The sequence below is a fragment of the Erithacus rubecula genome (genome assembly GCF_903797595.1).
Source record: "Erithacus rubecula genome assembly, chromosome: 5".
NCBI classification, from domain to species: Eukaryota; Metazoa; Chordata; class Aves; order Passeriformes; family Muscicapidae; genus Erithacus; species Erithacus rubecula.
The window spans coordinates 44,759,812-44,778,099 of record NC_136687.1 but is presented as its reverse complement, the minus strand read 5'-3'; the positions used below and the strand labels follow the sequence as shown (position 1 = coordinate 44,778,099).

Here is an 18,288-nt window from a genome sequence, read left to right as displayed (position 1 = left end):
GACATCAGGATGGGGCAGGGATGTCTAGAGTGCTGCAGCAGCCGGCGGAGCAGCAGAGGAAAAGTTTCTGTGATTTTAGGCAAGCCCTGGTGTGACGTCAGCTCTCCCAGATAATCTCAGCACAGTCAGCACAGGCCTCCTGCCTCCCCATTGGTGAGCCCCTCGTCAGCAGACATCTGAAGATAATTATTATTGGCCAGACAATTATAACAGGAACGACTGTCACTTCGTGCTGATGCCTGAACCTGGTGCTTTGCAGCATGATGGAGAAGGACTTTGGCAGTCACCTCTCCATCCAGGCATTTGTCACCTTGCCTTTCCTGAGCCCCGGCCAGTTTTTGCTGCTTCACTGGCTGCAGCTGGGAATCGGGATCTCAATGCTACAAGACTTTTTACTGCATGTCTGACAGAACCATGAATTTTCTCCAAAAATATAAATATACTTACCCATAAGAAATAAAGGACTAGAGCTGCATTAATTCTTATGCAGCAGTTTAAAGAAAAAAAAAAATCCTCTGCAGACTATTTACTTCCCTCTATGAAGAAGTTTGGGAGGAAGTGCTGAGAGAGTTAGATTTGAGAAATCATTTAAAGTCAAATAAACATTTGACTTACTCCTGAACATACTGAAATCACACCTCTCATGGTTTGAGCACAACATGACAGTATCTTAAAGTGATACTGTATTTCATATTCAAAGCTACTTGATGGCACTGTACTTAAACATGTATCAAAACAGCTTTCCCACAAGTGTAAGGAGTTTTATGACAGTAAATGAACCTGCTGTTCTTTAACCTCCTGTAATCCTGCCATTATTAGTTTAGGGAAGACAACTAATTAGCAGCTCTTACCATCAGAGACCAGCAGACTGCAGGTCCATCTTTTCAGCCTCCAACCTCACTCTGCCACTCTCATGTCCTGCATGAAAATCAGGCAGTCTGGGGGCTATACCATAAAGGCGTGCATAAATAAAAAGCCAGGCATTCAGGGAGGCATGAAAACCACCAGCTTGTAAGTATCAGGCAACACACTATTCACTTCTCCTCCAAAACAGCACCCTCTTTACAGCACTGCTAATCCAGGCCCAAGCTTAAAGAGGTCTCAGTGCTGTGCATGTTGCAGGATGGGGTCCTCCATACAGGAGGAACATCAGGAAGGAAGCAAGGACCTCATTCAATGCCATTAGACCAATGGGACCTCAGATGGGATCTTCAGGATCAAATGGCAGTAAGGAAACAAGCCCTAGGATGGAGAAGGAAAGATTGGGTGCCAGCTACTGGTGAGAAGAGAGCATGCACTTGCCCCAGGGAATGATGGAGCTTGGAGAAGGCTCAAAGGACCAAGGCAAAGAGGGGCAAGTCCTGGCTGAACAGAACCAGACCTTGCACCACGAGCCTTCCCGACCAACCATACCAGCACCCAGGGGTATATGCCACTGCCGCTAGGCTTTGCATTCAAGCTTTTCCAGCTTTAAGCTTACATGGTTTTAATTAAAAGGGCTTGATGGTGCTTTAACCAGATCTGAACTCAAGAGGATATGTAAAAGGATTCACATCCATCCTCAAACTAGGCGACATCTTCATATGCAACCTAGTCAGACATCTCAAAATCCAAAAGTCAGGGTCAACTCCTCAGAGCCCACTCATGCCCCCTAGCACCCTACAGCCTTTTTTTGTCTGTGTATGTTGTAAGGTAACAAGACATAGTTCTAAGATGAGGTAAAATAGCAAATGCCACACCTATAGAATTTGTTTACCTTTACCTTAGACATTGTAATAGTATTGCAGCCTAATTTAAATAACAATTACAGTATAAAATCCTGACACAGTCTTTCCTTAAGCAAGTCCCCCAAGTCTGTTTCTTGCTCAAAGAGCAAAGGAACATGTTTATCCCTACATACTACCCAACAACCTCATCTTGGATGGCTCGTATGTTAGAGACATGTACATTAAGGCTACACCTACAAAGTGCAGGAGCCATGTACTGCCATTGATGCTGCATATACAAACCTATTGAGTCATCCTGAAAGGAAATAAAAAAAGCTGCTATATTTTACTAGTTCAACTCCCTGCAAAACTCAAATGCTTGAGCAGGACCTGCTTCATTAAGCAAGAGCATTTCTTCAAGATAAAAATGCACAAACTGGGCATTTAACCCAAAACTGGGAAGAGTCTTCAGCAGCATTTCCAGGAAAAGCCTGCCACAATAGAGACGTCAGAGGCCACAGCTCTATTTCATTTCTAGAAACATTCCCAGGACACAGAAGACAATTCTCCTTCATTTTCACAAGAATCAGAGATATTAATTCATCAGTTCCCTCAGAGAAGGTGAAACTAGACTGAAAAGCATGTGGACATGTATGATTGTCTCTTTAGCTGTACAACAGCAGCATAACACTGATGGTCTCTTCCTCTGAACCTGGGAAGTGGGAGCCCAGTGTTACAGAATCCCAGCTGATGACCTCTGCAGCACATGAAACTGCGAGGGAGATTTTAGTAACACTGCATAGTATTTGTGCAGTACCTCATCTTCAAGGCACTCAGAAAACATTACCTAAGCCATTAAAGCACCTCATAAGGACATTTCAGCATTATTACCCCCCCACTTCCCTAGTCTTTGCTTGGGAAACTGAGGCCTAGGAGAGGTTATGTAATGTTCCCAAGGTCACATCATGAAGCACAGGAGAGTCAAGGAGAAGATGCAGGAGTGCTGGTTGCTAGCCATGTTCTTTAAAAGAAACTGTATCTCTCTTGGGTTATTTGATTATTATATATAATCATGTATCACCCCCTCCATCCTCTTTCACCAGCATGTCCTATTCGGATGCCAGTTTTCTTCTGGAACATGGACAGAATGGGAAGCATCCAATACTCCCAGCCCAACAATATCTATGTGGTCTCCTTTCTCCTGAAACATGAGTGACACCACGTACCCTTCAAGAAGTGATGAGCTCACCTGCAGAACAGAGGGAGACATACATGCACTTAAATGGTCATTTTAATTATACTGCCCTTAAAATTCCCTAGACAAGTCAGTAGCAAATCCCTAGCTGAGAGCCACCCAGGATCCTGCCCTACAAATGTAGATACCAAAGCCTGGGCCCAGAAGCAGTCCTGTCCTACACTGGCACACGAGGGGCGCATGGGGAAGGTCCTCACTCAGGAGCTCAGGGCAGACAGCCCTGCCACGGGAGGGCACACAGGCAGTGTGAAAGCTGGGGGCTAGTGGGGGAGAGAGCACAGGAGCACAGAAAGGGCAAGTCTGGGCACTAGGAGAGGATGGTCAGGGACAGCACATCAGCAAGGCACAGGTGAGTGGGGACAGACTGTGAACACAAAGCCCACGCAGGGGCACAATGCTAGGGCAAGGACTGGGCAAGTGTCATCGAGAGAGGGATTTCGGCCCCGAGGACAGCTCAGAGGACCCCGCGGAGGGGGCAAAGGCACTGGGGCGCGCTCCATCCTCGTCTCCCTGCTACCGGCCAAGGCCCAGGGATGTCCCCGGGGCAGTGCCTGGCAGACAGCAGCCTCCCGGCACAGCCACTCCCCTTCGGCGGGCCAGGCTGTGAGCCTGCGTGTGCCCCTTTGCGGGGTGGTCAGGTTCTGTCTCGCCGCGACCCGGGCAGCCCCGACGGCTCCATGCGCAGCCCCGGTCCCGCCGCAGCTCGGCTCGCCCCGGCTCCTCAGCCGCACGCACACGCCGGGAAAGTTAATAACCGCATGGCCGCAAAATGAAGTTTAATATGAGCTGGGGGAGGGGAAGGGGAAGGCAAAGGGGCTCCACGGGGAGCCGCCAAACGCGCAACTTGTTTGAACGCGGCTGCAGCGCGGGGAGCGGCGGGGCCGGGCACGGATGGAGCCAAGGCAGGCCGAGGGCAGAGCCGGGGCACGTGTGCGGCTCCGCGCCGCCGGGCCAGCCGAGGGCCGGGCGCGGCGGGAGGGGGCGGCGGTGGGCTCAGGCCCCGCAGCGCGCCGCGCCGGCGGCGGGATGCCCCGGCCTGTGTAACCCGGCGGGGCAGACCCCGCCCGGGGAGCAGGCAGCGCCGGCGGCAGCGCCCGTGTGCCCGCACACGGCGGCGCAGAGCCGAGCCGAGCCGAGCCGAGCCGAGCCGAGCCGAGCCGCGCCGGCCGGGCGCAACCCGCGCACCCGGATGGGCTCAGCGCCTCCCCGATCCGGGCGGGCGGCGGGGCCCGGGGGCGGCACTCACCAGTTTTCCTGCATCCACTGGATGGCCGCATGCTCGTTGAACTGCTTCTCGAATTCGTATTCCTGCAAAGTCAACACTGACATGTTCATTGGCCCGGTGGCTGCGGAGCCGCTCCCCGCGCCGAGATGCTGCCTGCCGCCGCCTCGGGAGCCGGGCCCCTGCGCGCCCGCCGCCGGAGAGCCCCCGCCTCTGGCCTGGCCCGCCCCGCCTCAGCGGTACCCCGGGTTTAGCATAGCTCCGCTCCCCTCCGCGCCTCTCCTCCCGGGCCCGCCGGTCTCCTCCTCTTCTGCGGCCGCCGCGCAGCGCCCGGGGGCGGTGCGGCCTTAGTGCCCGCCCGCCGCCGCCGCCGCCGCCCGGGACACCCGCCCCCCGCCGCCCCTCGCACGGCGCTGCTGGCGCTGCTCGCTGGTGGACCGCTCCGGGGCTGCTCTCCCGGCAGGGACCCCCCTCCACACACACGCCCCGGGCTGCCAAAAATAGCTACAAAAATAGGAAGCCCCTTCCCTGTGCTGAATCCATGCCGCAGCGCCCTGCGTGCCCTCGCCGGTCAGCCGGGAGCTAAGGAAGCACAAGCTCAGATTTAGCCAGAAGGGCAGATGGATACACTCTACACTCCCCAGAAGCCCACCCGCCCCCCCGACACGTCCTCTGTTGCACTCAGATGCCAGCGCACCTGCTGCGGGTGCCTCCATCCCGCGGGAGTGGGCTCTCTGCCCCCTGCCCAGCCGCGTCCAGCTTGCGGGGACAGGTGCTGCAGCTGGGTGTCCCCGTGCAGGGGACACCGTCCTGAAGCCAGGCTGCCCGGAGCTCCCTGCTGGGCACAGACACGCTTTTGGATGTCACAGTGTGCATGGGGCTGGTGGAGCATGGGGCAGAGACCCTAAGTCGCCTGCTGAGCTGCTCTCGCAGTTGGGTCACACGGTGTTCGGTGTTTTTGTTGCCTTAATTTTCCCTCTCATCTCATCTGCCACTTGCTGATGTTTCCAGCTGAGCTCTTCCGACTCTAGCAGCATCCTAGATGTGCACTGCAGTACGATCTAAAAGAGTGGTCCCAGCCCCCACTGAACTTGCAATCTTAAGGCAGGAGGAAAACAGTGTCGAGGAAGCCAGCCTAAGCAAGCAGGTCCATCAAGGTCAGCATGCTCTTGACTACTCTGGACTTCAGTTCTCATTGACATGGAAGTCTTTAGTATCATTAAACACAAGCACTGAGAGAATGAAAACAGAGAGAGTATTGAGACATCAACAGCTAACCAGTCTGATGATCCTGCTTGCATTTGGAGTGCCGTGGTCTTTTCAGCACATTAGCCTAAAGGTCTGAAGACCTCCTCCCTTACACTGGCAGCTTCCTAAAGTTGGTGTCAGAGCAGGTGGGGTGCACAGGATGAAGTTAAAGTTATGAAATGTTATGACAAGTGCTTCTTTAGGGTTAGGGTGGCCATGGGACTACAGATGAGGTTGCCTATTACCAGCCCCGCGCCCCCCCCCCCCCGCCCCCGTTTTCTGTCTACCTGGAAGCTCAGGTGCCAACCAGACTCACAAAGCATCCATGTGGCATTCAGCCTTCATTGACAAGTGCAAGACATCAGGTAGAGGCTACATCACAGCAACACTTGAAAATTTACTGTAACAGTTTCAGGAAATACACTAACAGCCTGGAAATACTAAACCCTACTGAGATTTGCGTGAGTCTCAAAAACTCACTGGGGACTTTTCCAAGTTTCCTGTAGTTCTCAGGGCTTCTGCATAGGTTAAACAATCTGCAGTGAATCTTGCTTCCTTTCCTATCCTGCTTTACCTGAAAATTTCCCCTGGCATATTACTATCTACAAGTTAATCCTGAAGCTTGGGGTCACTTCCAAAATCTGTTTGAACAATGGAAGAGCAAATAAAACCTTCATGGCCTTGAGGAATTTGTAAGATCTGCTTCTAGGTTATACTGATTGCAGTCAAGAACAGTAAACAAAAACATATGGTCTATTTTAAAGAAAAATAAATTTTATGCAACCATTTTTGAAATAATATAATCAGTTCTCACATAAAAGCACTAACTTGAAGTTAAAGTAGGAAATGCCTCTCAGGAGAAAGGATGTGGGGGGAATGGAGTGGTCTGAAGAAACAGGGAATAAAACATTAGTCCCTCTGTGCATGTTCATGTTCATGCCTCTACATTGTTGTGGTTTTTTATGGGGTGCCCATCTCGTTCAGTATGTGGATAGTCATTGAGCATTACTTTTTAATCCCTTTATTTAGCATGTCTCCCAAGGCTGTGCAGAAAGTGTAGCAGGTAAATTATACATTTTCTACCAGATACATGTTTATGCCATTTCCATTTACCCAAGATCCTTTAGTTGAATAATGCAAGCAGCTTCATTCAGCTTCAGGATTTACAGATAACTCTCTAATCATGTTGGGCACCTTACTGTTATCATTTCTGCTACTAAGCAAATACTTTTCCCTCCGTGTCATAGAATTAATTTATTGCAAAAGCCATTAGGTTTCTATTGCTGTTAGAAGTAATTTTGAATAGTTTGTATTGATGAATGTATAGCTAGGTCTCAACTAAACTCTTAGCAGCTGCTGGGAAATGAGATACTATACTGCTGGCAAGTCAACATAAGTTATAGGAAGTGGCAATGTGAGTTGACATTGTGATTTAAATGTAATATCAATTACTAAAACACACAAAGACTTGAAGGAGGCCTGTGTGCTCAAGAAGTTATTTCTGGTTGTATCAATTAATGCATCAAAGAATTTAATCTCTCTGTCTGTGATTTTACTATACTTGAAATGAAAGCAACATGCAATAATGGAAGCCATGGAAAACTGGGTTCCTGTATATACCCATAATCTAGAAACAACTTGGTGATGGTCTTGGATAAGGTAATGGGAGTTAGTATCAAGAATGAGCAGTCCTAACAAAGAGAAAGATTTCATCATGTGCCAGGCAATGAACAAAAAATGGCCAAAGGAAATTTATGGCCAGCCCAAGTCTACCTGGCAACTCAGGCCTCCAAATTGTTTGTGCCACTGCATTACTCCTGGTCTCTACCATGGACACCTGGGAAGCTGCTTGAATGGATTCTGTGCAAAGTCTAAGCAAACTCTATGAGCCAACTGTTGTACAAAAGAAGTGTAAGCACGTAATAAATTAATAGTAAACACTAATATGAATTACAAAGAAATTTAAAGCAGGATTGTTGCCATCTTTAAGGTCTGTAAAATAGCCTGTCTCAAAGTATTCCCTTCTGTCATGCTACAGTACCCAGGGACTTCAGCTTGATCACATTTTTAGAAGTCACCTGTCTGCTCTGAAATCACCTAGATCTGAGCTCTTCTGAAATATTTTTAGTGCAGCTCATGACAGTTACCACAGAAAAGATGATGGGCAGGAGCAAGCTGCAGAGTGCAGACTGGACCCAGGCAACATCTCCAGGGTGCTGCCCATTTTGTTAGCTCAGATGGAAATCTGCCCCTCCTCATTGTCAGGGCTATGGTTTAGATTGGCTCGATAAAAGCTTACTGGTGTAAGTGGGGTAACTTTATCCTTGTCTTCACATGGTTCAGCTCCTCAGCCCCTCTCGGTATTTCCTTCACAGCCATAACAACTAGAAGCATTCTTCAGTTTGAGCTGAAGCTCTAGGCCATGGTTTGTGGCAAGAAGTGGAAAATATCTGTGGGTTTGGATCCTGTGACATCTTGTATATAAAGCACAATCCAACAGCAAGATCTCCCTCCTCACAGTCATTTCCATATAAATCACCAAATTTGTATTCACTATCTTTGCACACACTAGTAGCAGTTCTCAGCATATCACAGATGGTATTCATTCATAGGCAAAAGACACAAGTCTTTTGCTGCATTATCTGCCAGTGCATTTGCAGACCTGTGGAGTGCTTCCTCTGTACAAGCTGGGGAAAGCACGACCCCAATGGTGTCCTTCTTCCCCTACAACCTTGGGTAGGATGATACCAGTAAATGGGAGAGAAAATAAGTCGAATTATTCAGAGCCCAACAAAAATAATCTGTTTTGTAAGGCAAGGAGGCAAGATACAGAAGCAAAAGGTGAAAAACTTCAAATATGGGACATTATTTTGGAGCTGGATGCCTGTGCTGAGCTATCTGTTTGCATGCTGAGGTCATGATAAAGGTCTGTGGCAGAGATTGGAATAGGAACTGACTTATGATATTTGATGTTAATCTATATATGTTCTTGACATTCCTATGCATTACTTTTTAATTGAATTAAGTTAAAAATGGAAAATACGGTTGATGTAATGGGGTCTGTGCAATCACATTCTAAAGACTCTTTTAGTTTTACATTCCAGTTCAAAAGAGACAGAAGCAGAAAACATGGCTTCAGATGCCTAGTGCTGTTATTACCAGTGTCTGGGTAGGTATGCATGTATTTTGGGTGAAGAGTGGAAAGATGTAAACATAGCAACACGTGTGTGTACTTCAACCTTTACATTACATGGTATTTTAGTTTGGATGTCTTGAAAGCCTGTTTCTGCATATTTTGTGATCTTGGAAAGTGAGCAAAAAGCTGACAGGTGCTTTGATAAAGTGGTTGCAGAGCAAAATACTGAACACCCTGAAAACCTTGTGGTTGGATTTTTTTCTTCATGATTTCACCCTCTAGCCAGTGAGATTGCCTGCCAGCTGTGATGAGGAAAGTGTCATCAAACAGGCCTGGACTTTTCACCTGCTTTTGCTCTGTGCAGGTTTAACTGCTTCCAGAGCCAACACAACTGATATTGCTATCACTCCTGAACAAATCAGTTCACTCCCTTCCGTAAAAAACCCTGATAATGCAACAGTGGCATTGCCAAATGGCTCACAGGCTCTATCCCAACTGTTTCAGCTTGCAGTACAAACAGATTGCAATTCTGCTGCAGAGTTTTGTGCTGTATCTTGCTGAGGTTTTGGAAAGACCTGCTGGTCTCAGCAGGGACTAGATGTGGTGATACACTTGCTGTCTGAGATAATGGAGTCAGTGATGGGATTTGGAAATGGTGCCCACTTGCTACCTATTTGAAGATGAAAATTATCACTTGGGCTCCTTCATAGCAGGAACAGGATTAATTCCTGTTAATTATTGCTTAACTGTTAAGGTTATGATTACCTACTACTGTTATTAGATCAAATGTGAATGTGCTACACAAGTGCCATGTAGAGATTATCAAAATGAAGGACAGGACTAAGTCATAGGTATGCTGCATCATCTTCCTGCTGCTGATGAGATCATGCAGGTATGCACAAAGGTTCACTGATTAGAAAGAGAAAAAGGAGGTCTCACTCTTCCATGTAATAACGAGACATTTAACCATACAAATATTTGATTGCACTTTTATGGATTTATCAAAAAAGTAACAGTGCCTCAAATAATACTTAGGCTGATTCTTCAAGACTGAAAATGGGAAATGATTGCTGAGCTTTTCTCTTGTTCTTTCACTTTGTCAGTCAGACTGAACTCTGCAGTCAATGAGGAAGGGGGTGCAAAGATGAAGAAATGTTTCTAGTCACCTCCTTTAAACCCTTTAGTTCTCAATAGCAAAGTCACTTGCTCTGTGCCATCTGGAATCTGTGCAAAAATAGTATAGAAAAGAACTTCACTTTGCATTTTAGAGATGCATCCACTTTAAAGTACAAGAAAGAAATGCTTTATATAAACAGTTGTACAGTTGCACAGATAAGCTGTTTTTAAAGGGCTTCTTTTAACTTTTAAACACATTTTTAAACATCTTCTGCATTTGTATTTTTTGGCTTCATAAGTGTTTTTTGTTGGAATAAAAAAGTGGTTTATGATAGCATTAGATTGAATACATGAAGAAAGAAGAACAAATTATGATGCTAATAAAACTACAAGGAATTTTGTAGGAAATCAGTGGGGTCAAGGGTAAGTTTTTGTACCCAGATGTGTGTTAAATCTGCTGTCACTATTTCAGAGGTTTGGGGAAGTCTGTGGGCAAGCTCTGCCCCTGCTACACAAGCCTTGAAGTATCCTATATCCCAGCAGTTTCATCAGTGTAGCTGGATCTACGTCATGTCTTGACTGAGGACCCTTAACATAAGTCGCTTCAGTCTCAACTGAAGTTGCCCCAGTCTCAACTCATTTTCAGAGAGATGGGTGTCTGCTACTGCTATTTGAGATATCCTCTAGTACTCTTCTTGGCCTCCAACAGCTGTTCCCCTAAATCTCATTTCCTCTATACCAGCCCCAGAAATGTGCTGGATACCTAACTTACCTACCCATAGACACAGTCATCTGCAGTTGGGCACAAAACCATGCCTGTGTGCCTCAAGCTGTTTGCATTCCAAGAGAAGAGCCACAGGAATGGCAGTTGTTTGGAGGATGAATGCTATTTGGGGAGTGTTCCAAAATAACAAGTCATCTTGCTCTCTGCACTCAACCGATTGCCACACTGGCAGGAACAGACTGCCTGGGTGGAAGGGCTGAGCCAACCTGGTTGCCACAGAAGGGGAGTTTCTGCTCCTTGCTCTCCTGTTGGTCATGCACTCCCCCTGCCTCTGCAACCCTGGCACTCCCTTTGCCCCTCCATCGGCTGATGCAGATCATTACAGTGGGTGGGTAATTAATCTAAAATAAGAAAGGTAAATAGCTTGTGCAATGGATTGTGTTGGCTCCCTGAAAGGTCAGGTTTGGCCCATAGAAAGGATGAGTAGTGTGCTTGGTGGTGCAGCTGGGATTGGGATGCTCCCTTACATTTTCTCATAGGGGCCAAGTGATAGCAAGTTGCAGTGGCCAACTCTTGAAACACCTCCAGGGGCTCTGAGATGGAGAGGGAAGAAAGACCACCTGCTATGTATGGAAAGGATGCTAAAGTGGGATGTCAATTATTTTTGGGTTATATATATTACTGAACAGAGAGGTTGTTCCTCAGTTCCAGCTATCTGCTTGTTTTAATCTTGTTTTACTGCTTAGTGGTCATCTATCTACCAATCTGTAAACTGGGAAACACATATTGCTACAGCCAGGTGCTGCCCGAGGATAAGCCTGCAGCATTGCAAGCTTACAGCAGAAACAACTTCTCACTCAGAGAAGTAAAGTGCTTGAAATAATAGATTAGCACTGATCAGAAGGGTGGGTTCAGGTTTACTCAGCTTAGCTAACTTGTGCTCAGAGTGGGAGAGAGCTATGTTTAAAGTTTGGCTCTCAGTTGGAAAGCAGGGTTTCAGAGTTCTAGTAAAAGGGCCATAAATAAGTTGTCACATGGACATAAGGCAGGACATTATTATATCAGTTTAGGAAAAAAGAGTGATAAAATCTGGAACTATGGGGTTTTTCCTCCAGCATTTTTAAAAGTACAGATATTGGGAAAGATCCTTCCAGGGATAAGAATTGTTTTCCCATAGGAAAATATAGAAATGTACCACTGTGTCTTTGATGCTAAGATCCTTTTTCCAATCATTTCTCTCTCCCATGTCCAGGACAGTCCAAAGAAGAGAGATTAATTTTCCAGCACGCTTATATGACTATATACCTGTGAAGGTTTGAATATGCATAGGTCATATGGGAGCACTGATGAGCACAAGGAACTGACCAGAGGAAGACTCTTTGCATTTCCATATGGGGCTCTTCACTAGCTTCCTTAGGAAATCAATGTGTTTCTTATCTGAGCTCCTCATCTGTTGAAATCAACAGCCAGAAGACAGGAAATTTCATTACTTCTTATAGCTTGTGTCTTAGCATGGTCTCTGAAGGTCAAAATGCTGATTCTTAATTATGGGAATCAACAGAATATTTGTTGGGCTTCAGTCAGGCCCCCTAAAAACCGGCATGTACAAACACAATTTATGGTTACAGCCCAAACCTGTGAACTTTATGGATTTTATTCATTAAGCCTAAATGGGACAGTGGCAGAGTTTCCAAGATGCTTCTGACAGGTCACTTCTCTGCTTCATTTTTTCTCTAAAGAGCAAAACTCTCCCATCACAGCTGATACAGAAAGCTAAATTCATTGCTGAGTTTTAGAAGTAGGGAGAGTCTTAGAAGGAAAGTGTTATTTTACATACAAAGCATAATTGTTATGTTGCTTATCTGTTACATACATTGTCCACATAATTAAAATGCACCCTGTTCATTCTGTTCATAGTGTAAATGCTTGCCTGTGATTTGTGGTCATCAGTGAAGAAAGCCCTAGATGCTGTAGTGCAGTAGCTAGGTGTTAATTGCTGTCATGTTGTATAATATGACAACTGCACTGCCATGATGCCCTCCTGAGACAAACAGAAAACTCAAGTGTGCTTTTAATCATGCCACAGAGGGACAGCCCTGACTGGGGAGAACACAGAGCTAAAATGAACACTGGGAGGCAACACAGGAAGAAGGACTCCCTGAGCTCTCCCTCGCACAAGGAAGGCACTTTGAAATGCTGCACAGGCTAATAGCAGAGCTGTCCCAGCTCAAGGAGGAAGGGTCTCCATGCCCCACTTCATCTCAGGCCCATGGCTCCCTGTTGCACTAGACAGAAAAGCTAGTTACAGGTCAGAGCTGGTGGGAGCTGGTGGATTTTGTGTTTCTTGCAAGGCAAGCACATTGCTAATTCACAAATTCCCGTGAATCTAGTACCTGAGTTTAGTGGGGAGAAATGGTAAACCTCAGCTGCCAGCTTAGGAAGCCTGCCTGATGTACATATCCAAAATAAGATCTAACATAACAATTAAAAAAAAAAAAAAAAACCAAAAAAAAACCCCCAACGTTCTGGCTATACTCCTCCTTTCACCTGCACAGACCAGGTGCTCATGTGCTCTGGTGCTAAACGATGCTGTGCCTCTCTTGGAAGTGGCAGGGACTAGGGTGTTTTTAAAAAAAATACCCCAGCTCCTCCTAGGGTGCATCTGGGGTCAGCAGGAGCCAGTTCTGCTGAGTGTTGAGATTTCACCAGTCATATGAAGTTCAACAGGGGAAAGTGCCAGATTCGACACCTGGAATGTACACACAGACTGGAGAACGAGAGGCTGGAGACCAGCGCTGCAGAAAGGAACCTGTGAGTCCTGATCCATGGCAAGTTTAATATGAGTCACTGAGCCCTGACAGCCAGGAGGGCCAACTCTTTCCTGGGGAATATTAGGCACAGCCAGGCAAGGGAGGGGATTGTCCTGTCCAGTATAAAAAAAGACACTAAGCTGTTACAGAGCATCCAAAGGAGGGTAGTGAAGGTGGTGAAGGGCCTAAAGGGGAAGCTGTGTGAGGAGTGGTTGTGGTCACTTGGTCTGTTCAGGCTGCAGAGGAGGAGACTGCAGGAAACCTCACTGCAGTCTACACCTTCCGTGTGAGGGGAAGAGTGGGTGCAGAAACTTATCTCTTCTCTGTGGTGACCAGTGACAAGACCTGAGAGAATGGCCTGAAGTTGTGTCAGGTTTATGTTGGATGCTAGGAAAATGTTCTTCACCCTGGCAGAGTTCAAGAAGCGTTTGGACAATGCTCTTAGGCACATGGTGTAATTCTTGTGGATGGCCTTGCAGGGCTGGGAGTTGGTCTTGATGATTCTTGTGGGTATCTTCCAACTCAGCTGATTCTGTGATCTCTGCTCCCAGGAACATCCTGCTGCTGTTCCTGCCTCTGCTGCTGGCCTAGCTCCTCACTTCTGCTGGGTGGCTGTGCCCTCTGCTGGAGCCTGCATTTTGGACACTGCTGGGTAAAAACCAGACCCAAAACCAGGCTTGGGCAAAAGGGCCAGTCAGTGCTAAAATCCAGGTAAGCCCTCCATCCCACCTCCCAGCAGCGTGTGTCCCTGAGGCAGCTCCAGGCTGCTGATTCAAGGGATGGAGCCAGTAGCAGTTCTCCCCTGCTGGTTTTAAGGTCCTACTGGTTGCAGTGGTGTCACTGTTGGGTTTGGGATAGAGACTGAATAAACCCTAGAGCCAGGCACCTGAGCTCTGGTGTTCTGCTCCCAGGTAAATTTTAGGTGCAGAGCATAAGAGCTCTCAGTATTGGTTCCTCTCTGCTCCAGTGGATGTTTGATTAATTCTTGCAGTCTATACAGCAATTTCCTACCTGCTAGCAGGCTTTCTTCCCCAGTGCCAACTCCATTTCTCTCCACTGAATGGAAGGATGGCAAGCACCAGCATTAGGACTGAGAAACCCTGATAAGTGGGCCCAGCTGCTGAACTAGCTTTGTGTTGCTTTCTCCTTTATCTGGCAGGGAGAGTCAAGACTCTTGCACCAAGAGGTAATTTTGAGATTGGCCCTGTAAGCTGTGGTCTGTGAGAGACTTTTGTCACAGCTTCACTGGATGTTTGAGCTGTGCTGAGTTCATTACTCAGTACCATCTTTTGTACTGACCTGAGTATTTTTAGGAACTTAGCAGGCTATTTCCTGCTGTTTCCATGCACGAAATACAACTGAATTGTACTGAAATAAAGCAAGCAGATGCAGCAAATAAGATGCTGTGCTTATGTGACTTATTATTTATAAACCTTAGGGGAATTAACCTAGTAGAAAAGTATTCTACTTAAAGATGTCTTATTCTGGAAAATATTAGATAGGAAAAGGGACACGAGATGGATGAAGGTACTTCATGAAACTCATTTGCTAATAAGAGACAGATTTGGAGAAGGACCAGAATTACTGAGACAGATTTTCACTTTAGTTGTGTGGCAGTAAGTGGAGGCAGGGCAACTGATATCAGCTGGTTCAAGTCTGCTATGAATTCCGTCACAGCTTTTTGCTCTGCTGACAACAGTGTAGAGAAGCACTCTATATCACCTCCACATCCAGTGCAAACATCCCAAATCACATTTTCATTTAATGATTTTGCAAAATCCCTGAGAGATCAAAATGAATAATAAAATGTGTAACTGACTTATTCTGAGATGCCTTCATTGACACCTTGATTGATCTGCATTTTGGGGACAGTTTTGCCCTCGCATTCAAGAAGGTTTGTGGGTTCACCTTAAATTTACTTCAGAATAATTAGGCATTTTTACAGGGAGACTCCTTGCCAGGGAGGTTGTGCTCCAACAAAGCTGAAATTCATGCATACACACTATGACTATGGTCTTTGAGTAGTGGTGGGAGAGACTTTGATCCAATTGCAGAGCAAAATGGGAAAACCTCCCATATTACTGGCATTCTGGCATCTATAAATCAAAGCTTCCAGACTGATTTGCTGTGAACAGGCTAAGGTGTTCCCCTCAGGAGCCCTAAAGAAAGTGCTGCATGTTGTGGTTGTGGTCTACACAAACAGACTTTGTCCTGTCCACAACTGTCACTGTTTTCCTCAGATAAATAGGAAACACAGGCATATTTTTTCCTTATTTGTTCTTCAATGCCATGATGATAGCAATCCTTTAGGAATTTTTCCTGGTGGTTTACTTCTACAGGTTTTCCAGTTTCATTTCATTTCCAAATTTAGTGACTTGAAATGTGTCACCCAAAACCAGTAAGCCTCGATTTTGGAATAGTTGAAGGAATAAGGATGATAAATAGCGCTACACTCTGCATAGAATAAATTACTACTCCAAAAAATGTAATAAAATGAAAAAACAAATACCAAACAGAGCAGAAAGAAATCACATCTTTCTACCCATCTGCACACACATGCCCCAAAACCTTTCAACTGAACTTGGCACTTTGTACTTCTACACCACAGATTTCTCTCAGCATAAATACATCCTTGCTCTAACTCCAGTGACATTAATGACTGCCTTTCAATACATTCAACCTCAAAGGCCTGATACACTTGTTGGGATCAGCCCTGCTCAAAGGAGGTCCTCATGATTTTCAGTCTCAGGCAAAGTGGTCAGACTAGCTGTGAGACTGTACTTTTGATTTCTATCATCTAGCTGAACCTTTGGAAATTTTCTGTGAAACGCTGCACCTGAGTGCATTCAGAATAAAGCCCTGAATTTCCATAAAAGCTTCTAGACTGTGCGTTTCAGCCCTTACTCTTTTGTTGTGATGGCTGGGAAGATGATCTAGAGTCAAATCAAATCCCTTTTGAAATCAATGGCAAAATTCCTTTCGTCTGTTTTCTCTGCAGGGGAGCCAGGCTTTGAACTAGAAGAACAATAGCAGGGACAAAAGCTACTGAGGGTCTACGAAGAGTGGAGAGAAAGGAAAGTGAAGTAGAAGGGGAATTATTTTTGGGAGAGTGTTAGATAATTATACTCATTCAACTTTGTCACCACTGATTTTTACATAGAAATAATGGAAAAATGTTTTTTTATGCCTGTGTTTTAAGATACTATGCACCTTTCTTTATCATACACATTATTAAAGGTAAACAACATTAACCCTCAATGTAAAATATCTCCCAGGAATTTTGTAAAATGCAATGTAACATGCACCAAAATAGCCTTTTGTGTATGGTAACCTGTTTAAAAGGCTGAAGTAGGACCAGAGATCAATTCAGAACTGTGTGTGCCTACAGATATCATGACTGACATAGACATGCCTTTCATTTTTGACAGGTGAAATAAGAACAGTTTTCCTGCTGCCTTTCCAAAAGCATTAATATGTAATTCCAGCCTGGAAGGTCACCACCCTCTTTTTCTAACAGAACAAACTCTGTCTACAAAAAGCTGCATTGTAGCTCAAGCTGCAGGGAAGACTGAGTCAAAGTACAAGCATGATGATGAAAATGCAGGTTTCAGGCTTTAATAGCACATCTGTGGCCCCTGTCCTCCTGCTGGCCATAATAATCACCTCCTTGCTCCAACATCTGTTTCCTTCACAATCTTCACATTTTCAGAGCCCGACTGAAAACTATTCACATCATTCAGATGTTAAGGAACTGGTTGATATCCCCTTTATTCAAATAATTCATAAATACAGGTGATATAAGAACCTTAGCTGCAGAAGATATTTTAAGGGTGAAGTTACTATATAAATTACAAACATCATTCAACACCTAGATAAAAATTATTTCATGGATCTTCTGGCAAGATTTTTTTAATTTGTTCAAACCCATATGTATTTACTGAAGTCAATACTTCAAACATGCAATATGCCGTTTTTATAGAACCTTTTCATCAACGTCTAGGACTATTTAATATCAAATATAATTTTCATTTAAATAGTAAGAAATAATAAATAAATAAAAATAAATAAAAATAAATAAAAAGGAATCCAGATTTATTAGAAATAGCCAGACATCCACATGTGGGAACTATTTAGGTTACAGTTGCACCATAAACTTTAATTATTAAACAAAAAAGAAAAACCAAGACTGGATTAAACTTTGTGAGCAAGTGAAGCTAAGTGTAATAGAGAATTCAGATTAATTAGGTTGGATTCTATGTTTTCCTTGGATAATATGTCTTAGGATAAACCAAAGTTGCATCTCAATGCCTTTGAAACCTAAAGGTTCAAATTTTCATTCTGAGAATGTTTTTTTTTAATTGCTTTTTCAGCTTATGAGTGAAAGTAAAGGTATCAGTTACCAGAAAACTAAAGAAATGTTGAATTCCTGTCCTAGTCTTTAATTGGGGAGGAGAAGGGAGGGAAAAAAAAGCCAGACAGATGATTATAAATCAGCTTCAAGCTTATTGCTTCTATTCCCAACCTCTCTCTGGCCCTAAAGGTCTGGCCTGGACTCCTGACTGGTGCTCCTTCCTTGCTTTCCCAGGTTTCTTGCACATCTCAAGCCCCTGAACCTTTCAGCCTGTTCTGTAGATAATACAATGGGAAGCTGTGACCAGTGTTACTGCAGGTCTCCTTTCTGGTTTTTCTGCTCTCTCTTGTGAAAAGGAGTCTTTTTATTCTTTCCTTCTTTTCATGTCAGAGTGTTGGGAATTGGCACTGCCAGAGCCAGCACTGAAATATCTCAGCTCTCCTGTACACAAACCAACCTAATTGAGCCTGCATACAGGTACAGCTCTAATTTGTGAGATGTGCACTGGAGCGTGCAGGCAATGATCCTGGTAGTGTAGTTGACAAGCACAACAATAAGGTGCTCTGTGCAACTTGGATGCCAACAACTTTCTCAGCTCCGCCAGAAAAACAGCAACTCAGATTTTACAAAGCAGGGTTTTACTGCTGAAGGTGTCAGGCTTTTACGAGCTACATGAACACACCTGAGAGCTGACGATGGAAATACTCATCTACTCTTACT

At 45.3% G+C, this 18,288-nt stretch overlaps 1 protein-coding gene across 1 annotated transcript in view; it reads right to left on the bottom strand.

Annotated features, from left to right (window-relative positions):
* ELOVL6 (ELOVL fatty acid elongase 6) overlaps positions 1 to 4,512 on the bottom strand; it is a 71,171-nt gene extending 66,659 nt beyond the window's left edge. The window contains exon 1 of the mRNA XM_079306383.1: positions 4,208 to 4,512. Within this exon, the coding sequence (XP_079162509.1) occupies positions 4,208 to 4,296 (89 nt within the window). The 5' untranslated portion in view covers positions 4,297 to 4,512. The remainder of the gene's footprint in view (positions 1 to 4,207) is intronic.
* Positions 4,513 to 18,288: the final 13,776 nt, after the last annotated feature.